Source organism: Aethina tumida, chromosome 5 (genome assembly GCF_024364675.1).
Source record: "Aethina tumida isolate Nest 87 chromosome 5, icAetTumi1.1, whole genome shotgun sequence".
NCBI classification, from domain to species: domain Eukaryota; kingdom Metazoa; phylum Arthropoda; class Insecta; order Coleoptera; family Nitidulidae; genus Aethina; species Aethina tumida.
In genome coordinates, this window is record NC_065439.1 from 1,079,837 (window position 1) to 1,097,532 (window position 17,696).

General features: G+C 29.5%; 2 protein-coding genes and 1 long non-coding RNA gene across 3 annotated transcripts; 1 reads left to right on the forward strand and 2 right to left on the reverse strand.

Moving 5' to 3' along the window:
* Positions 1-13,763: 13,763 nt before the first annotated feature.
* On the reverse strand, positions 13,764-15,489 carry LOC109606560 (uncharacterized). The gene is made up of 4 exons (XM_049967272.1): positions 14,984-15,489; positions 14,352-14,930; positions 14,084-14,301; positions 13,764-14,025 (listed from the first exon to the last, which is right to left on the reverse strand). Exons 1-4 carry the CDS (start codon positions 15,392-15,394, stop codon positions 13,920-13,922), a joined length of 1,314 nt encoding a protein of 437 aa, XP_049823229.1. The 5' UTR covers positions 15,395-15,489; the 3' UTR covers positions 13,764-13,919.
* Positions 15,490-15,576: 87 nt separating this feature from the next.
* On the forward strand, positions 15,577-16,182 carry LOC126265570 (uncharacterized). The gene is made up of 2 exons (XR_007548077.1): positions 15,577-15,848; positions 16,034-16,182. It is a non-coding gene; the product is annotated as an uncharacterized LOC126265570 (long non-coding RNA).
* LOC109606561 (ribonuclease Oy-like) lies at positions 16,156-17,271 on the reverse strand. The gene is made up of 2 exons (XM_020023102.2): positions 16,948-17,271; positions 16,156-16,892 (listed from the first exon to the last, which is right to left on the reverse strand). The coding sequence occupies exons 1-2, from the start codon at positions 16,986-16,988 to the stop codon at positions 16,259-16,261; spliced, it is 675 nt and encodes a 224-aa protein (XP_019878661.2). The 5' UTR covers positions 16,989-17,271; the 3' UTR covers positions 16,156-16,258.
* Between the last annotated feature and the right edge of the window lie 425 nt (positions 17,272-17,696).

A 17,696-nucleotide genomic window follows, 5' to 3' on the forward strand; every position in this document is an offset into this window, starting at 1 on the left:
AAAATTTGTCAGTTTTAAAATTACAACAACTTAGTTATTTTCAATGAAACATCCTGTATATTTTTGAATCTGTCACTTTCATTTAGAAACTTGGTACGGTAATAGTTTTTGGGAGATTTAAATCGATTATTAATTATTATTTTTGTACCTGTTTATTTTAATGACTGTTCGTTAAGTCATTTGTTATAAATATCTGTTTAAAATTATTTATTATTAAATTATACTTCACCACAATTACCTTATCACACCAATAACCAAAACTTTACCATGTTTTATACAGGGCGTTCGTTAGTTACGTTAAAATTTGTCAGTTTTAAAATTACAACAACTTAGTTATTTTCAATGAAACATCCTGTATATTTTTGAATCTGTCACTTTCATTTAGTAACTTGGTACAGTAATAGTTTTTGAAAGATTCAAATCGATTATTAATTATTATTTTTGGACCTGTTTATTTTAATAATGTATAAAACACCGTGTTTAATTTATTAATAAATAATTTTAAACAGATATTTATAACAAATAAATAGGTACAAAAATAATAATAATCGATTTAAATCTGTCAAAAATTATAAGTGTACTAATTTATTAAATAAAAATAAAATTTAGAAATTCTAAAATATAGACGGTGTTGTAAGCTACTGTAGTTTTAAAATTGACAAATTTAAACGTAACTAACGAACGCCCTGTATAAAATATGAGAGTATAAATAATAGCTTTTTCATAATGGCCCTTGGTTAGCAAATATGTACAAAATGAACTTCCCAGTATCCAAAATGGGGCTTTACATCTTTATAGTTACACAATCAATCTGTCAAAATTTTTGGAATAAAATGAATGAAAAAACCATAAATGAAATTTTGTTGAAAGTAGTTCGAGTGAAGTTGTAATTGTTATAAAAATCTCATAACTTTCCGCATAAACTTCTAATGAATAATTTATGTGAACCACCCTGTACATGTGACGAAGTTATTAATTGTGATAAAGTTTAATTGATTAACAAATAATTTTACACAGATATTTATAACAAATAAATTAACGAAGAGTTTTTAAAATAAATAGGTACAAAAATAATAATTAATAATAGTACTAATTTTTTAAATAAAAATAAAATTTAAAAATTCAAAGTATACACGGTGTTTCATTGAAAATAACAAAGCTGTCAAAATTTTTAGAATTAAATGAATAATTCCAAAACTCTTGGATTTTGATAAAGAACATGGTATGCCCATTTTAATTACAATTACTCATAAAATACACTGGGTGTCCCATTAAAAATAACATTAACAGTTATTGATGGTTAGAATGGAACACCAAGTATATTTTAGGACTTTTAAATTTTATGAGTAACTGAATTAAAATAGGTATTATCAATTGATAAATAATAATGAATTGTGCTTTTTGATCTAGTATCAGAAGTTCAGTCGTCCATTCGTATCTATTAAAAAAATATTATTCCATTACATTATATATTCATATTGTAACAATTGTTTGTTAGTTGTGCCCATGGTGATTTCAGGCTGTTTAAAATCTTGTGACTTTATCAATAACAGAACAGGTAATTATTACTTTTGGAAAAAAGTGGTGATATCGTATCACATCGTACCATATATTGTCCATCGTTTTCCATTATGATCATCTCTATTGTTGATTATTTTATAATATGTACAATTTTCATTTTAAAAGATGATAATTATTGCACAAACATGACTTTAATATGTAACTAGAGACTATGTCAGTGAGGAAATGAAATCACCAACCCAAATTTGTAGGAGGATGTGTGTCAGCTTGTACGTTGAAGTAACTTCTTCCTTTACTCTATTTTTTATATCTGGTCATTTTTTACCAGAATTAAAAATTTTGTAAGATAACCTTCAAGGTGTACACACCCAGTTTAGTTATCTGTTTGATGACACATTGAGTATTTTTGTCAGCCACAACGTCAGATAAGGTTTGAGCAGTTGGTGACTCTACTCCTCCCTATGGATAAATATCGAATTAATTCTGGAAACTTTAGTAACAAATATTAGAATAAAAAACTTTTAACAATTTTTGTATTAGGTTTTTCTCATATTAATGTCTTAATGTTAACAAAATAAGCAATCAGTTTAACATAATCACTTTCTTATCAATATTATTTGACTTGTTGTTGTCCATTTCCATAATGAATCAAATGGTTGGAAATTCTTGGATCATCTGTTTCAGAAACTAATTAATTGAATATCTTACAATTTTCATAACACATTATTCAAATTATCCAATTATGTCTATGATGGTTATAAAATATCTTATAATAAATAAGTTTAAATACTAAAAATATTTTTAAAATGTTTAAGGTGTGGATGAAAAATGTCAGATGAAAATAGCTCGGTAAGTTTTTATAATTTTATTTAATTGGAATTTATTAATTAAATTAAATGAATATTGCATACTATATGTAATATTATTAATTTATAGACCGACATCTGCGAGGTTTACAATCCGGTGCTTGTACAGTCAACGTCGTCGCCCAATAATGATAATATTCTTCCAACATCTAATCAAGTTCAGTTGGATGGTTTAGACGGTGGCTCCGAAGGGAATTGTTGTCAGGACTCCGATTCACCTATGGTAAATTTATTTGTATATTATTTTATTACAGCCTTACACATATTTTTAATTTAGCCATTTACATTCAAAATGAAACGAGGTTTCATAGGTTTTCTATGTTTGGTGCACGTTTTGAAGTAATTAAATAAGAATTAATAAATTTAAGACAAACATATCGCATATATTGATCACATTGATCATTGACTCAATGATTTGCCTTGGCATTGATCTAAAGACACCCCTTTCACAAACAAAAATATAATATACCTTAGTAATAAAATTAATTTATTTTTCAGATGGATAATAATGGGACTGACAGTATAAAATTAAGAGGCGATCCGGTGAGTATTACCGTTTTGAAACTTTTTTTAAAGAAGTCATACAAATGTTTGCGTTTCTTCCCCTCTAAAAATTCGGTATGACCCATTTGTGTGACGCTCCTATAAATATTTCAGAAAGCTGCCAAATTAGGAGACCGATACGAAACATCAATCCTGACTCATTTCGCAATTCGATGCGCATTAGACAAAACGATTCGAAACTTCCATATTGTTTACAACGCGAAAGACCACGGTGATTTGGACGACATCGTTATCAACGAAGATAATCGCTTTATGACCTGTGTGCAACTCAAACATAAAGCAGAACGAAGCAACATATCGTTGGAATACAAAAAATACGAAAAAACTTATAACGATGTACTTGTACCAAAATATCAGAATCATTTTCAAAAAGGTCTGAAATTAAACATTATAGTTTTGTCCAATTCAAATGTTAGACTTCCTGAAAACATGAAAAAAATTGTAAGAGATGAGGAAGGAGAACGTTTGGAGAATAAGTTTAGTACCGGAATCGGAGAAGTGTTCCAACTTGAACATGTAAATGGGGCTGATGAGACTCCGGAATTTTACAAAAACTTGTACTTATTCTCCAAACAGACTGCTTATTCTCAATGCAGGGACATGTTAGCGAATGATTTAAAAAATGTTGTTAATGTTAATCAGATTCAGGTTCTTTATTCATATTTCTCTGAGAGTGTTGTAGGAAGAACTGAACCATTTACCGCAGATGAAATTCGTTCAGTTCTTAACGAATGTATTTTAAGACCTGCTTTTATTTTTGATAACAACACCAACATCATTTTAAACGACACCGTAATAAATTTATTTAAAACTGTTTTGAAAAATACAACACTAATAACTATCGAAAATAATTATCAGGAATTATTTATAAGTTTGATAAATCAATGTTTTATGAGTGAACTGAAAAAATATAAATGCGATTTTAATCATTATAGTAAAGAAATTCCACAAAAAGATCTCAATACATTGTTTCAAGATAGTCAAATTAAAAAATATTTGTCTCACAAACAGAAACCTTTTACTTACGAAGATCTTTTAATCGTTTTATGGCAGATTGGAAGATGCCTAAGTATTGTCAATTATACCGAATACAAAAACAATATCGATTTCTTCTTGGAACATTTTGCCAATAACAGAAGATCTCTCGTTTTGATAGTTGACGATAATCACCCACTTATATCCAAAGACGCCATAATCTTTAATAACTTGTCTTTATTCAAAAATGTTGACGAAGCAACCAAAATTAACTTTTTGAATGGATTAAAAATAAAAGTTGGTGACGGAGATCGGACACTGAATGCTTTAATTGGGGATGAAGATTTGGCAATGGAATCTATAACACCAAATATTTTGCTAGCAATATTAAATGGCTCATTGACGATCAACAACTCGATAAATAAACATGATATTTATATACCACGAAGTTTAAGAACAAATTTATACACTGATTCGATATTTGAAATACCCGACATTTTATTTGTAATACACGATGACGATTCAAAATTAGATCTAGCACAATTTCTTAAAAAGGAATCAGAATACACAAATATTAACATTGTTAATTCAAAATGGCCAATAAAAATAACTAAAAAAAAAATTTCGAATATTAACAGAAATTACTGTTATTTGTTAAAATTTAATGGGAAATATTTGATTTATGCGCACAAAGGCTCAATAGATCATTTGGGAAGACATTTAGAGGAAACGATTTTAGATGAAGAAACAATGATTAATGATCCGAATATAATGATTAAGGTGGTTTCTGGAGATGCAGGAATGGGAAAAAGTTATTTAATGGACGAATTTCAAAGGAAACTCTTGGAAAATGGAAAGTTGCCTATTTACTTCAAGTTAGATTCTGTTTATGAAGAAATGAATCAACTTGATCAAGACAACGATGCTTACATAAACTGTTTAACTAAACATTTGGGAAATGGTGAGAATGATGAAGAAAGATTAAAATTTCTTAAATGTGTGATACAACACAATATAAATGAGCAGAAAGTCATGTTACTGTTGGATGGTTTTGATGAAGCCAAATTGGACTGCAACGTCATTAATTTTTTTTCATCCTTGAATTTGCAAATTATAATATCAACAAGAACACACAAGTTACAAACACTTGAAGAGAATTGTGACTGTCTACATTTTTCTTTACAAAATTTATCACGCGAGGACAGAAGAAACTTTTTCAAAGAATCTTATAAAACTGAAGACGATAAGAAATTGGATGAACTGATTCAAGTACTAGAAGACAACGTGGAAGAATCTTTAATGGGTATTCCTTTGCAAATCAAACATGTTGTCGACATTTTTTCAAATATTGATGATTTTCTTCAAAATAAAGACAACATCAACATATTGTTTCTGTATGAAAAATTTTTAGAAAAACATTCATCTTTATCTTTTTTTGGAAATGAAATATATTTACAAAAATTTGCATGTAAATTTTTATTGGGCACAACGTTACTACAATTTATACCTGAAGTCAGCATATCTGAACTAAACAAAGTAAAATCTGGCTTTGAAGGAAATAATAAAGTAAATTTTATTATCACAGGATTCGATAGCTACGATAATCCTCGATTTGTGCATAAGACTTATGCGGAGTTTCTTTGTGCAAAGTTCTTAACAGAAATAGTAAAAAATTTATCACCATTTATAATTAAGGAATTGTACGAACAAGAGGATTTATTAAAAGTGAGATATTTCTTTGATGTTATTACTTGCAGAGAATTAAAATTACAATCGGCATTACTATTAAAGAACAATAATCACATAGAAGCTTACTTAAGGGACGAAGAATGTTTACGGAAAAAAGACAAATTTGGTCGAACTGTTTTGCACATTGCATCGTCATATGGACATCGTCACTCCCAAATATTCAGGAAGTATTTTCGAAATAATGTATCACAGTTACATGTAAATAAATTTTACTTAGACTTCACTATTTCAGAAAAAATATTTAGTCAATTGTTAAGTGAAGTAAAAAATAAAGACATTAAATTTTCCGAAGACAACTGGAATAAATTCCCTTTGGATTACGCACTCAATTCTAGAAGCTTTGATTTTGTCGAGCACCTCTTCTTCTATTACCCTCAACGTTTTCCTTGGCAAAATGAAAAGATTATAACCGAAATGATAATTGTTTCTGCGACTTGTGATTATCGAACTATATTTAACACTATATTTGAATATAAATCATTTACTTATTTTAATATTTTTAAAAAAATAAGATTTAATAACTTTATTAGGACTAAAGACTTTGAAAAAGAAGTATCAACTTCCTTAAATTTAGAGCAGAATATACACGAAAAGTATTCTCTTATAAATTTCTGTGCACGAAATGGAAGTCAAAAAATAGTGGAAATACTTTTGCAAAAAGGATTGTTTAAAATAAATGAACGTTATAACTCAGGATTATGTGAATCAACTATTTTGGAAACTGCTGTTGAAGAATGGAATCCGTTTGAAAATGATCATGAGAAATATCTTTCGTTAATTTCAATGTTGATTGAGAATGGAGCTAAAGATATTTGTAAAAAATACGGTGAAGAAAACATCCTTCACAAGTTGGCTCTAAAAATCGGTTACGATTTGAACAATTTAATCATATCAGTATTACCGAAATTTCTGTCGTTATGCGATCAAAGTTATATTAACGCCTCAAACAGAGATGGGGCCACACCTATAATGTTGGCAGTAAAATACGCACATTCAAAATCATCCCTTCGATTTATAGAACTTCTCATCAACTATCAGGCAAACTTACATTTAAAGGATAACAATTATTGCAACATTTGGCATTATTTTGCTAATAATATATTTGTAAACGATCAATTTATTATGTCATCTATTTGTAATTATCTTACAAATGTTAAACATTTAATAAATTGCATTGATCGAAATGATAGAAAACCTTTGGAATGCATTTTATTCCTCGAAAGAAGTGAACATATTAAAAAAATAAAAGAAGACATATATTTTAAACGTACTTTAAAAGAAAAACATAAAAGTAGATCAAATAAAATTAATGAACCCGACTTTTTATTATCAGAATATGTGAATGACATTTATAATCCTATTACTAACAATGACTGTAATAACATAAAAACATTAGAGTATAATTTTAAACAGGGTGAGAATGTTCAACAATTATTGAATACTTTTATAAAAAATGGAGCAGATATCCATTTTTCAAATAAACAGAATATTTGGCAATATTTGGTTTGGACACCACATCTATACAAGATAGAATCAAATACAATCACTTCAGTTATTAAATACTGTTTTGGTGACGACGGAAAAAATATAAAAATTAATGAAGAAGATGAAAATAACATGACCCCATTAATGTATACAATTCGTCACCTCAGAAATGGCGAATCGACTAATTTAATAAAATTCTTAATCGATCATGGGGCACATGTTAACAAAATAAATAAAAACGGTTTAAATATTTGGCATTTTTTAAGTTTTAATAGAAATCTAAACAATGAAGGAATGAAAAAAGTTGCCGAAATGTTAATGTCCTCTTTTAATGACAGTAGTGGAAATGGAATCGATAAAGGAGATGATAATGGAACTACACCGTTAATGATTGCTACTATTAATGCCAGAAATGACTCAACATATTTAATAAAATATTTTATCAATCAGGGAGCACAAATTCATCAAATAAATAAATTTAATAAAAATTTTTGGCATTATTTACTTTGTAATGAAAATCTAAACATCAAAGAAATTAAAGATGTTCTAAAAACTTTAAGGTCCCGTTTTAATGGTAAAAGTATAGATGGAATCGATGAGGCAGATGAAGATGGAAGTACACCGTTAATGATTGCTACTCAATGGGCCAGATATGACTCAACATATTTAATAAAATATTTCATTGATCACGGAGCGCAAATTCATAAAATAAATAAATTTAGACAAAATATTTGGCATTATTTAAGCTGTAATATAAATCTAAACAACGAAGGAATGAAAAAAGTTGCCGAAATATTAATGTCCTCTTTTAATGATAGTAGTGGAATAGGAATCGATAAAGGAGATGATAATGGAAATACACCGTTAATGATTGCTACTCAAAGGGCCAGATATGACTCAACAGATTTAATAAAATATTTTATCAATCAGGGAGCACAAATTCACCAAATAAATAAATTTAAAGAAAATTTTTGGCATTGTTTACTTTATAATAAAAATCTAAGCATCAAAGAAATTAAAGATGTTCTAGAAACTTTAAAGTCCCGTTTTAATGGTAAAAGTATGGATGGAATCGATGAGGCAAATGAAGATGGAAATACACCGTTAATGATTGCTACTCAAAGGGCCAGAAATGACTCAACAGATTTAATAAAATATTTTATCAATCAGGGAGCACAAATTCACCAAATAAATAAATTTAAAGAAAATTTTTGGCATTGTTTACTTTATAATAAAAATCTAAGCATCAAAGAAATTAAAGATGTTCTAGAAACTTTAAAGTTCCGTTTTAATGGTAAAAGTATGGATGGAATCGATGAGGCAAATGAAGATGGAAATACACCGTTAATGATTGCTACTAAATGGGCCAGAAATGACTCAACAGATTTAATAAAATATTTTATCAATCAGGGAGCACAAATTCACCAAATAAATAAATTTAAAGAAAATTTTTGGCATTCTTTACTTTGTAATAAAAATCTAAACATCAAAGAAATTAAAGATGTTCTAGAAACTTTAAAGTCCCGTTTTAATGGTAAAAGTATGGATGGAATCGATGAGGCAAATGAAGATGGAAATACACCGTTAATGATTGCTACTATTAATGCCAGAAAGGACTCAATAGATTTAATAAAATATTTTATCAATCACGGAGCACAAATTCACCAAATAAATAAATTTAAAGAAAATTTTTGGCATTCTTTACTTTGTAATAAAAATCTAAACATCAAAGAAATTAAAGATGTTCTAGAAACTTTAAAGTCCCGTTTTAATGGTAAAAGTATGGATGGAATCGATGAGGCAAATGAAGATGGAAATACACCGTTAATGATTGCTACTAAATGGGCCAGAAATGACTCAACAGATTTAATAAAATATTTTATCAATCAGGGAGCACAAATTCACCAAATAAATAAATTTAAAGAAAATTTTTGGCATTGTTTACTTTGTAATGAAAATCTAAACATCAAAGAAATTAAAGATGTTCTAGAAACTTTAAAGTCCCGTTTTAATGGTAAAAGTATGGATGGAATCGATGAGGCAAATGAAGATGGAAATACACCGTTAATGATTGCTACTAAATGGGCCAGAAATGACTCAACAGATTTAATAAAATATTTTATCAATCAGGGAGCACAAATTCACCAAATAAATAAATTTAAAGAAAATTTTTGGCATTGTTTATTTTGTAATGGAAATCTAAACATCGAACAAATTAAAGATGTTCTCGAAACTTTAAAGTCCCGTTTTAACGGCAAAAATATAGATGAGATCGATGAGGCAAATGAAGATGGAGATACACCGTTAATGATTGCTACTATTAATGCCAGAAATGACTCAACAGAATTAATAAAATATTTCATTGATCACGGAGCGCAAATTCATAAAATAAATAAATTTAGACAAAATATTTGGCATTATTTAGGCTCTAATAGAAATCTAAACAACGAAGGAATGAAAAAAGTTGCCGAAATATTAATGTCCTCCTTTAATGATATTAGTGGAAATGGAATCGATGAAGGGGATGAAGATGGAGATACACCGTTAATGATTGCTACTATTAATGCCAGAAATGACTCAACAGATTTAATAAAATATTTTATCAATCACGGAGCACAAATTCACAAAATTAATAAATTTGGAAAAAACTGTTGGCATTATTTAGGTTTTAATAAAAATCTGAACAACGAAGGATTGAAAAATGTTGTCGAAATATTAATGTCTCATTTTAACAATAAGAATATAAATGGAATTGATGAAGAAGATCAGGTTGGAAATACACCGTTAATGATTGCTACTCATAATGCGAGAAATGAGTCAACAGATTTAATAAAATATTTCATCGATTGCGGAGCACAAATTCACAAAATAAACAAATATGGAATGAACATTTGGCATCATTTAGCTTTTAATGAAAATCTGAACGACGAAGGAATGAAATATATTTCCGAAATGTTAATATCTCGTTTTAATAATAAGGAAATAGATGGAATCGATGAAAGAGATGAAGAGGGAAATACACCGTTAATGATTGCTGCACAAAGTACCAGAAATTATTTATCTGCACATATAATGCAATTTTTAATCGATAATGGAGCACAAATTTATAAAACAAATAATCTCGGGAGAAATATTTGGCATCATTTGGGTCTTAACAAAAACTTAAGAAACGAAGGAATGGTTCTCGTTGCCGAAATGTTAATGTATTATTTTAAAGCCAATCATATAAATAAAATAAATGAAGGAGATGAAGATGGAAATACGCCGTTAATGATTGCTATTAAGGAAGCCAGAAATGAGTCAATGGATTTAATAAAATATTTCCTAGATCACGGAGCATATATTCTCAAAATAAATAAATACAGAAGAAATATTTGGCATCATTTAGGCTTTAATGAAAATCTAAACAACGCAGGAATAATTAAAGTTGCCGAAATATTAATGTCCTATTCTAAGGGTAGTAATACAAATAGAATCGATGAAGGAGATATGGATGAAAATACAGCGTTAATGATTGCTGTTCAAAATGCCAAATGTTTTTCAACATATCTAATAAAATATTTAATTGATCATGGAGCGCATACTGACAAAATAAATAAATTCGGAAGAAATATTTGGCATCATTTAAGTTTTAATGAAAACCTCGACAACGAAGGAATGAAAAATGTTGCCCAAATGTTAATGTCCTGTTTTAATGATAATAATATTAATGGAATCGATGAAGAGGATGAAGCTGGAATTACACCGTTAATGATTGCTGTCTACAAAGCTAGGAATGAATCAATAGATTTAATAAAATATTTCATCGATCACGGAGCACAGATTCAGAAAACAAATAAATATGGTCAAAACATTTGGCATCATTTATGTTTTAATAAACAGCTAAACAACGAAGGAATGAAAAGTGTGGCCGGAATGATAATGTCTTGTTTTAATGGTAATAATATGAATGGAATCGATGAAGGAGATGAAGATGAAATTACACCTCTAATGATTGCTATTAAAGAAGTTAGAAATGAATCAACAGACTTAATAAAATATTTAATAAATCATGGAGCTCAAATTCAAAAAATAAACAAATTCGGACAAAATGTTTGGCATTATTTAGGTATTAATAAAAATCTAAACAACGAAGGAATGAAAAATGTTGCCGAAATGTTAATCGATAGTAAAATAAGCGGAATCGATGAAAGAAGTTATATTGAAGAAACACCACTGATGAATGCTATTAAAAATGGCACTGACACTTTAATATATCTAATTAATTTCTTTATGAACAATGGTGCAAATATATGCAAAAAAAATAAACTTGGAAGGAATATTTGGCACTATTTAAGTTTAAATAATGGGGTTAAGGAGGAAATTATGAAACAAATTGTTTCACTTTTGATGTCTCACTTTGGCAATAATGAACAAAATGGAATCGATGAAGAGGATAAAAATGGTATAACTCCATTAATAACAGCCATCTTAAATGCTAAAAACGAGTCTTTGTATTTAATTAAATTTTTCATTGAACAAGGAGCCGATATTAACCGAAAAGACAAAATGGGACGAAATATTTGGTATTATTTACGTTTAAACACATATTTAAATGACAAAGTCACAAAAAGTGTTGAAAATATTTTAAAAAGTAAGCAATAATATGTATTTTAAACACTTAATGGTATATTTATTAAGTAGGTTTACTTTAAGTAATCAATTTGTCAGTTAATTTGGCACTATTTAATTAACGTTAATGAGACAATTTTCTACTGTTAATATTAACAAATTAATTATATATGTATATACTTATATATTATTGTATGTTTAACAATTGTGATGGATTGTTTTATACTTACCTCTTGTAATATAACATTTTATGAATAGATAATGCAGCCACACGAAAATAAATATAAATAGCTACACAAACAACTAACTTCCTTTTTGGCAAATATTGTTTGGTTCCTAAAGAAACCTGAGAATAACTCAGATTTACTTAAATAAATTAAATAAAATGAGATTTACTTAAATAAATCTGAAGTAAAGAAACAAAATATACAAACGAATTTTGCTAAAATAGCGTCTTACAAAATAAGCATAAAGACAGACAGATATAAATTCCTCAATTTGATATTCCTAAATTAAATCTTTACTATTTACACACTAATTTAGTTTTAGATTTTTTAAATTTAATTATCTGTAAACAGGAAGAATTTGATTGTTAAAAAGTTTTGTAAAATATACTTTTGCTGTCTAAATTTTAGAGAAGTTTTTGTCATGAAAACTATGAGAAAAAAGTTCATCATAATTTGTAAATAAGCCTCTTTTATGTGTGGATGTGTAATCATTCATTTACTCATTTACTGTATTCAAAAAAGATAATACTTTATAATAATAAATATCTTACAAAGTAATTGTAATCATAATTGTTTATTTTTATGTATAGTTTATTAGTAATATTAATTTAATATAGAACGATAAATAAAAATAATTTTAATTGTGCATGTGTATTTTTCTGATCCTTGATTAATACCTGCTAATTATTTGAATACGTTTTTAATTTAATTAATTATTTAATATACAGAGTGGCCCATTTGAAACTTCATAAAATTTGTATTTGTTGTTCTTTCATTTCAATTGAAAAGCATCGAATTATATTTTTATAAACAAAATATCACTTAAAAAATTTAATTTTTAATTTTTTAGGCATGAAAACTGAAGAAATCATACTAGCAAAATTTTTTTAGACACTTTGTCTATAAATTTTGGTAATTAATGGACTGAATCGACTGAAATAATATGTTAGAAAGTAAAAGGTATGAATGTATTTCCAATTTTTTTTATTTTTAATGTTTATTAAAAAAGAGTAAATATCTAATACTAAAAGCTGAATATATTATTATATTTTTAACATACATTATTGTATTATAATTAATTTTATATGATTTTAATTAACAAAAATGTATTAAGAAATTATTACTTTTATAAACTTCCCAATCTATTTACATCCAGTAAATTTGCATTAAATATAAGCTATGTAGTACAGCAATTTTGTACACGAACATTTTAGAACTGAATGTTTATTTGATATTGTGGCGACACTTTGATCATTCAAAGAATATAACATACACTTTTAGTGTGACCATAGCGAAATTCACTCAAAGACTCAATTGCAAAAGATGCAATCCACAAAAAATATGCCTATGAAATGGAAAGTCCATCATGTCCTGGTCACTATGCTTATATACAGTTGGATGAAACACTTTATGTTTTCAAGAAGATCAAATTTTATTGTAAGTGGCAATGTAAAGAATCATTTGTTCTTAGTAAATTGTACAATTATGAAATGAAATGTATACATACAAAACCAATCATCTGTCCTGTATGCCACAAGTGTAATTTTCCAAATGTAGATGTTTTAAAAAGTCACATGTCAGTGCATAAATCTGATATAAAAATTTTAGAAAGAAATTATATTTATTTGTTTTATGAGGAGGGTCAGTATCCCTTAAATTAGATTAATTTCTGTTATCTATCATACTGCAAATATTTTTACATGATGTCTCTCTCAAAATTCAGTAGGATCAAAGGCTTCCCAATTGGTATAATATATATGTATAGATTTTTATAAGTATTATAAACGTTAATTTTTAAGTATATTTTATTGTCCTATTATAAAATAAATAAATTATATAGTTATAACTGAATAGCTGTACAAATAACATGCAGTAAACATTCGAAATAAATTTTTTTAATTCATTTAGTCTTTTTATTTATTTAATCATCCGCTTCTTGTTCCTCCATTAAAATACTAAAGATTTTAGTTTTGACTCTCCTTCTAATTGAAGGATTTTTAATTAGTCTTAACTCGGCTGCAACCATGCTGTAAAAGAAAGAAAAGGCAAGTGAAACTAATTGTTAATTTATATAATTATACTGACCGACAGAAGGGGTCACAATCATCATCATTTCCAGATTGATTTTGTATACTTTTACCCTCCGGATCATGAAACGCCCTAACTATAGGAGATGGAGTCGAAGACGGTGATTCGGGCTCCGATTTAATTGATTGTAGAGAATTATTTGTTTCCTTTGATTGGTCAGGTTCGTTTTCATTTATGAAATATTCCATCAGACCATCATTAGACTCAAAGTCTTCCTACAAAGTTAACAATAAATAGGTACAAAAGGTAAAGAACTAATAGTTACGTTGTTGCAATTAACAAAGTCTATGGCTGGGGCTGAATGTTCCGTCAGTTCGTTGCTTTTGTTGATGCTACTGCTGGAGCTTGAAATCGTTTCATTTATAATCTCGTTCCCATCATCTGACTTATTGTCATCATCTGTATTAGTTTCGTGACTGGTGGTTGACACCCAGCGTCCAGCCTTTTTAACAGGTATAATATAACCACCACCGCCGACGCAAATCGTTGCGGACGACCTCCGTAAACTGTGTCCCGTATACAGTTCAGGATTTTTCACTTTCAAATACGTGGCAATTTGTTTCCCCATGGAGGCCAGCTTGTTAATGCCCACTCTTTGGATGCCGCACTTGCCGTTCTGATAATTCAGAAAAAATGCCGAGCTTTTAGACCGGGACGGACGGATGTCCATGTACTTTTTGCAGATCACATAGAATTCACCCGACACAGTGAAAGGTCTGTTTTTTGTTTTGCTCACTGGGATGTTCACGATCAGCGCCCCATTGTAGTCTTGTATGTCGCCGAACTTTAAAGAATACAAATCCTGAATGCGACAGGCCCCCACAAGGCCCATGATCAAAGCCACCTTGAAAACAAATCAGTTAAGGCTACCTAAGAATGGTTTGTCGTAAACCTAACCTTCGTCATGAGGAAGCTGTCATCCGGTGCCTCTTTGATGAATTTATTCACTTCGTCCGGCGTGAAAATCTTGGCCTTTTTGGGGCAGTGGCCCACCGATTTGCATTTCAAAAACGTCAACAGTTTGGTGTAGTTCTCGATGTGTACGTTGTGATAGATGTTCAGTGTGCTCTTGAGCATCGAATAGAAGGCCCACAACGTCGACGACTTGTACTTCTTCGCTTGTTCGTTGAAGTAAACCAACAGGACGTTCTCGGAGAACGATTTCGTTTTCTGTGTCGCTTGCCATGCCACGAAATTCTTGTAGACGGCCTCGTATTTACCCTTAGATTTATCGGGTAGTGAGCTTTCGGTGGCGCTTGCGTCCAGTTCTAATAATTCGGGCGACATTTCGTTTATTTCGTCGAACATGTTGGAAACCAAACGGAAAATTGTTAAGCATATACAACAATAAGACAACAATAATAACAATAACAAACCAGTACAGCCCTCTCAGTGTTTATTTGAACTACTCCGACAATCATCCGTCATTTTGTAGATTGTTTGTATCATAGAAATATGACATAGTATGTAGTTCAAAGGTACAAGTTTGATGTTAGTTAATATATTGTTTATTTATCAGTAAGTTTTCTTTTAATATATATTTTAGTTAGACTCAATTAACTCTGCAGAAATGACACAGATAAACAAGCCCTAATGTCACAAAAGAAGAACTGTCCCCAATCAAAAAAATCGTCAAATTCAAAAGCATCATCAAAACATCATTTACAGATTATTGCAGCAAATCAAATTAAATTACGACAGTTTAAAACATAAAATGTATCGATCCAGCCCATGAAGCTATGGCCAAAATCTTGGTGCCCAGGTAAGGTTAACCTCAGTCGATAATTGAAGCCGGTGAATAAGTGGATGGGGACAATCCCATTGCCTAAATTTTACTCACAATGAGAAACAAGTTGTTGATATAATTAATTTTGTAACTTGCTTCAATTTAGTATCACTGATTGGACCATTATTATATATTGTATTATTATGTAAAGTATCTTCCAGTAATTTATTGGACAATAAATTGGATGTGTAAAATAAGGTAATTCATGCAAGTAATATTATTAAATGTGGTGGAGCAGCTACTCTTAAAATTGAAGAAGCTGAAAGAATGGAGGGAACCAAAGTGGAATTAATAAAAATAATTTATTACATTTCTTAGAATTACAATGGTAATCAATTTCTTGAACATGACATTTACTATAATATGAAGAAAAAGTTGTTGAGCTTTTAAGCTTCATGATAATCCAAATATAGGACTTTATTGCCACAATCCGATTTATATTTAGGACAGTCCATAGTTTCTAAGTTTTTGCTGTAACATATCCTAACTTCATGCAAAAGAGATCGACCTCTAGACTGGTGGCACTTAATTAAGGCTTCGGTCCCGACTTGCCGCGACACAGCCTCAAAAAAATCATTAAAATCATAAAAGTTGTCGTTGGATGGATGTAATCCACTCGTCCTAAAGACGTGCGCCAACGAAGTCGCCTCCTGCCACAGCAGCCCGCGTCGAAAGTACTCCGAAACCGAGTCGAAGCTGGCGCAGGTACCGTGCTTTCGCCACTCGTACTCCCAAAACTGGTACCGGTCCGATTTCGCTTGCACATCGGTCCACTGGTTGCTCAGATCGGTCTCGATGTCGGCGATCTTGGCGGGCGAGAATGTGTCGTTGGCGTCGCAATATTCGGGTCCCCGGTCGCTGTGGCGGGACGGCCACACGCCGTGCACCGTCCACACCTGCATGTTGGGGAAGTTGCACGATTTGAAGCTGCCGCCCGACTTCCATTTGGTGCACGTTGTGGCCGGCCACTGTTGGGCGAACACGTAATAGTCGAAATGTTCCGCCTCAGCTTTGCCGATGCTAAAAGTGAAGCGCATAGTTTTTGCTGGTTTTTAATGCCGCTTATACGAGTTACCATAATAAAATGAATGTGGCGACAAAAGTTCGAAATAGCATGCTAGATTCTGACTGGAAATTTTGGGGATAATGGGGAATTATTGACTGGGATGAATTTGTGGTTTTATTTCAATGACATTTTTGACAATTAGTTAAAATATAATAAGTACCTCCAGTACCGCCTACATCCTCCAAGTACCTATAGACCTGACGGACCCTATAGACACCAAAGGAACACCCTACTTGCATCTTAAAACGTCCTTTTTCTTAAATCAATTACACAAATTATGTATTAATGAGTGTCAAGTAAAATTAATCATGACAAATGAGTATATTATTTCAAATTCTTAATGTAAAATGTTAAAATAATATTATCATTTCCTTTCTTAACAAATAAAATAATAAAAAGAAAGAAGTCTTTCTGAAGAATGAAGAATTCTTATTGTGAAATTTAAATTATTTTGATTGTTGTGGTTATTATTAGTCAATACAGAAGTTTTTTGTTTAAGATTAGGAAGAAAACTAATATTTTATTTACTTTAAAATTAAATTTGATAAATTTATTTATCAAAATGTTTAAAATATCCCTTTGTAGATGTTTGAAATTAATAGAATTAACTATGTTTTAAATAATATGTATATAATTTTGAAGGAAAATAAATATAATTATACCCTACATATAACATACAGTAAATATTTGAAACAAATTTATTTTATTATTTAGTTTTAGTTAATTATGTATTAAATTACATATTAATTAATAATAAT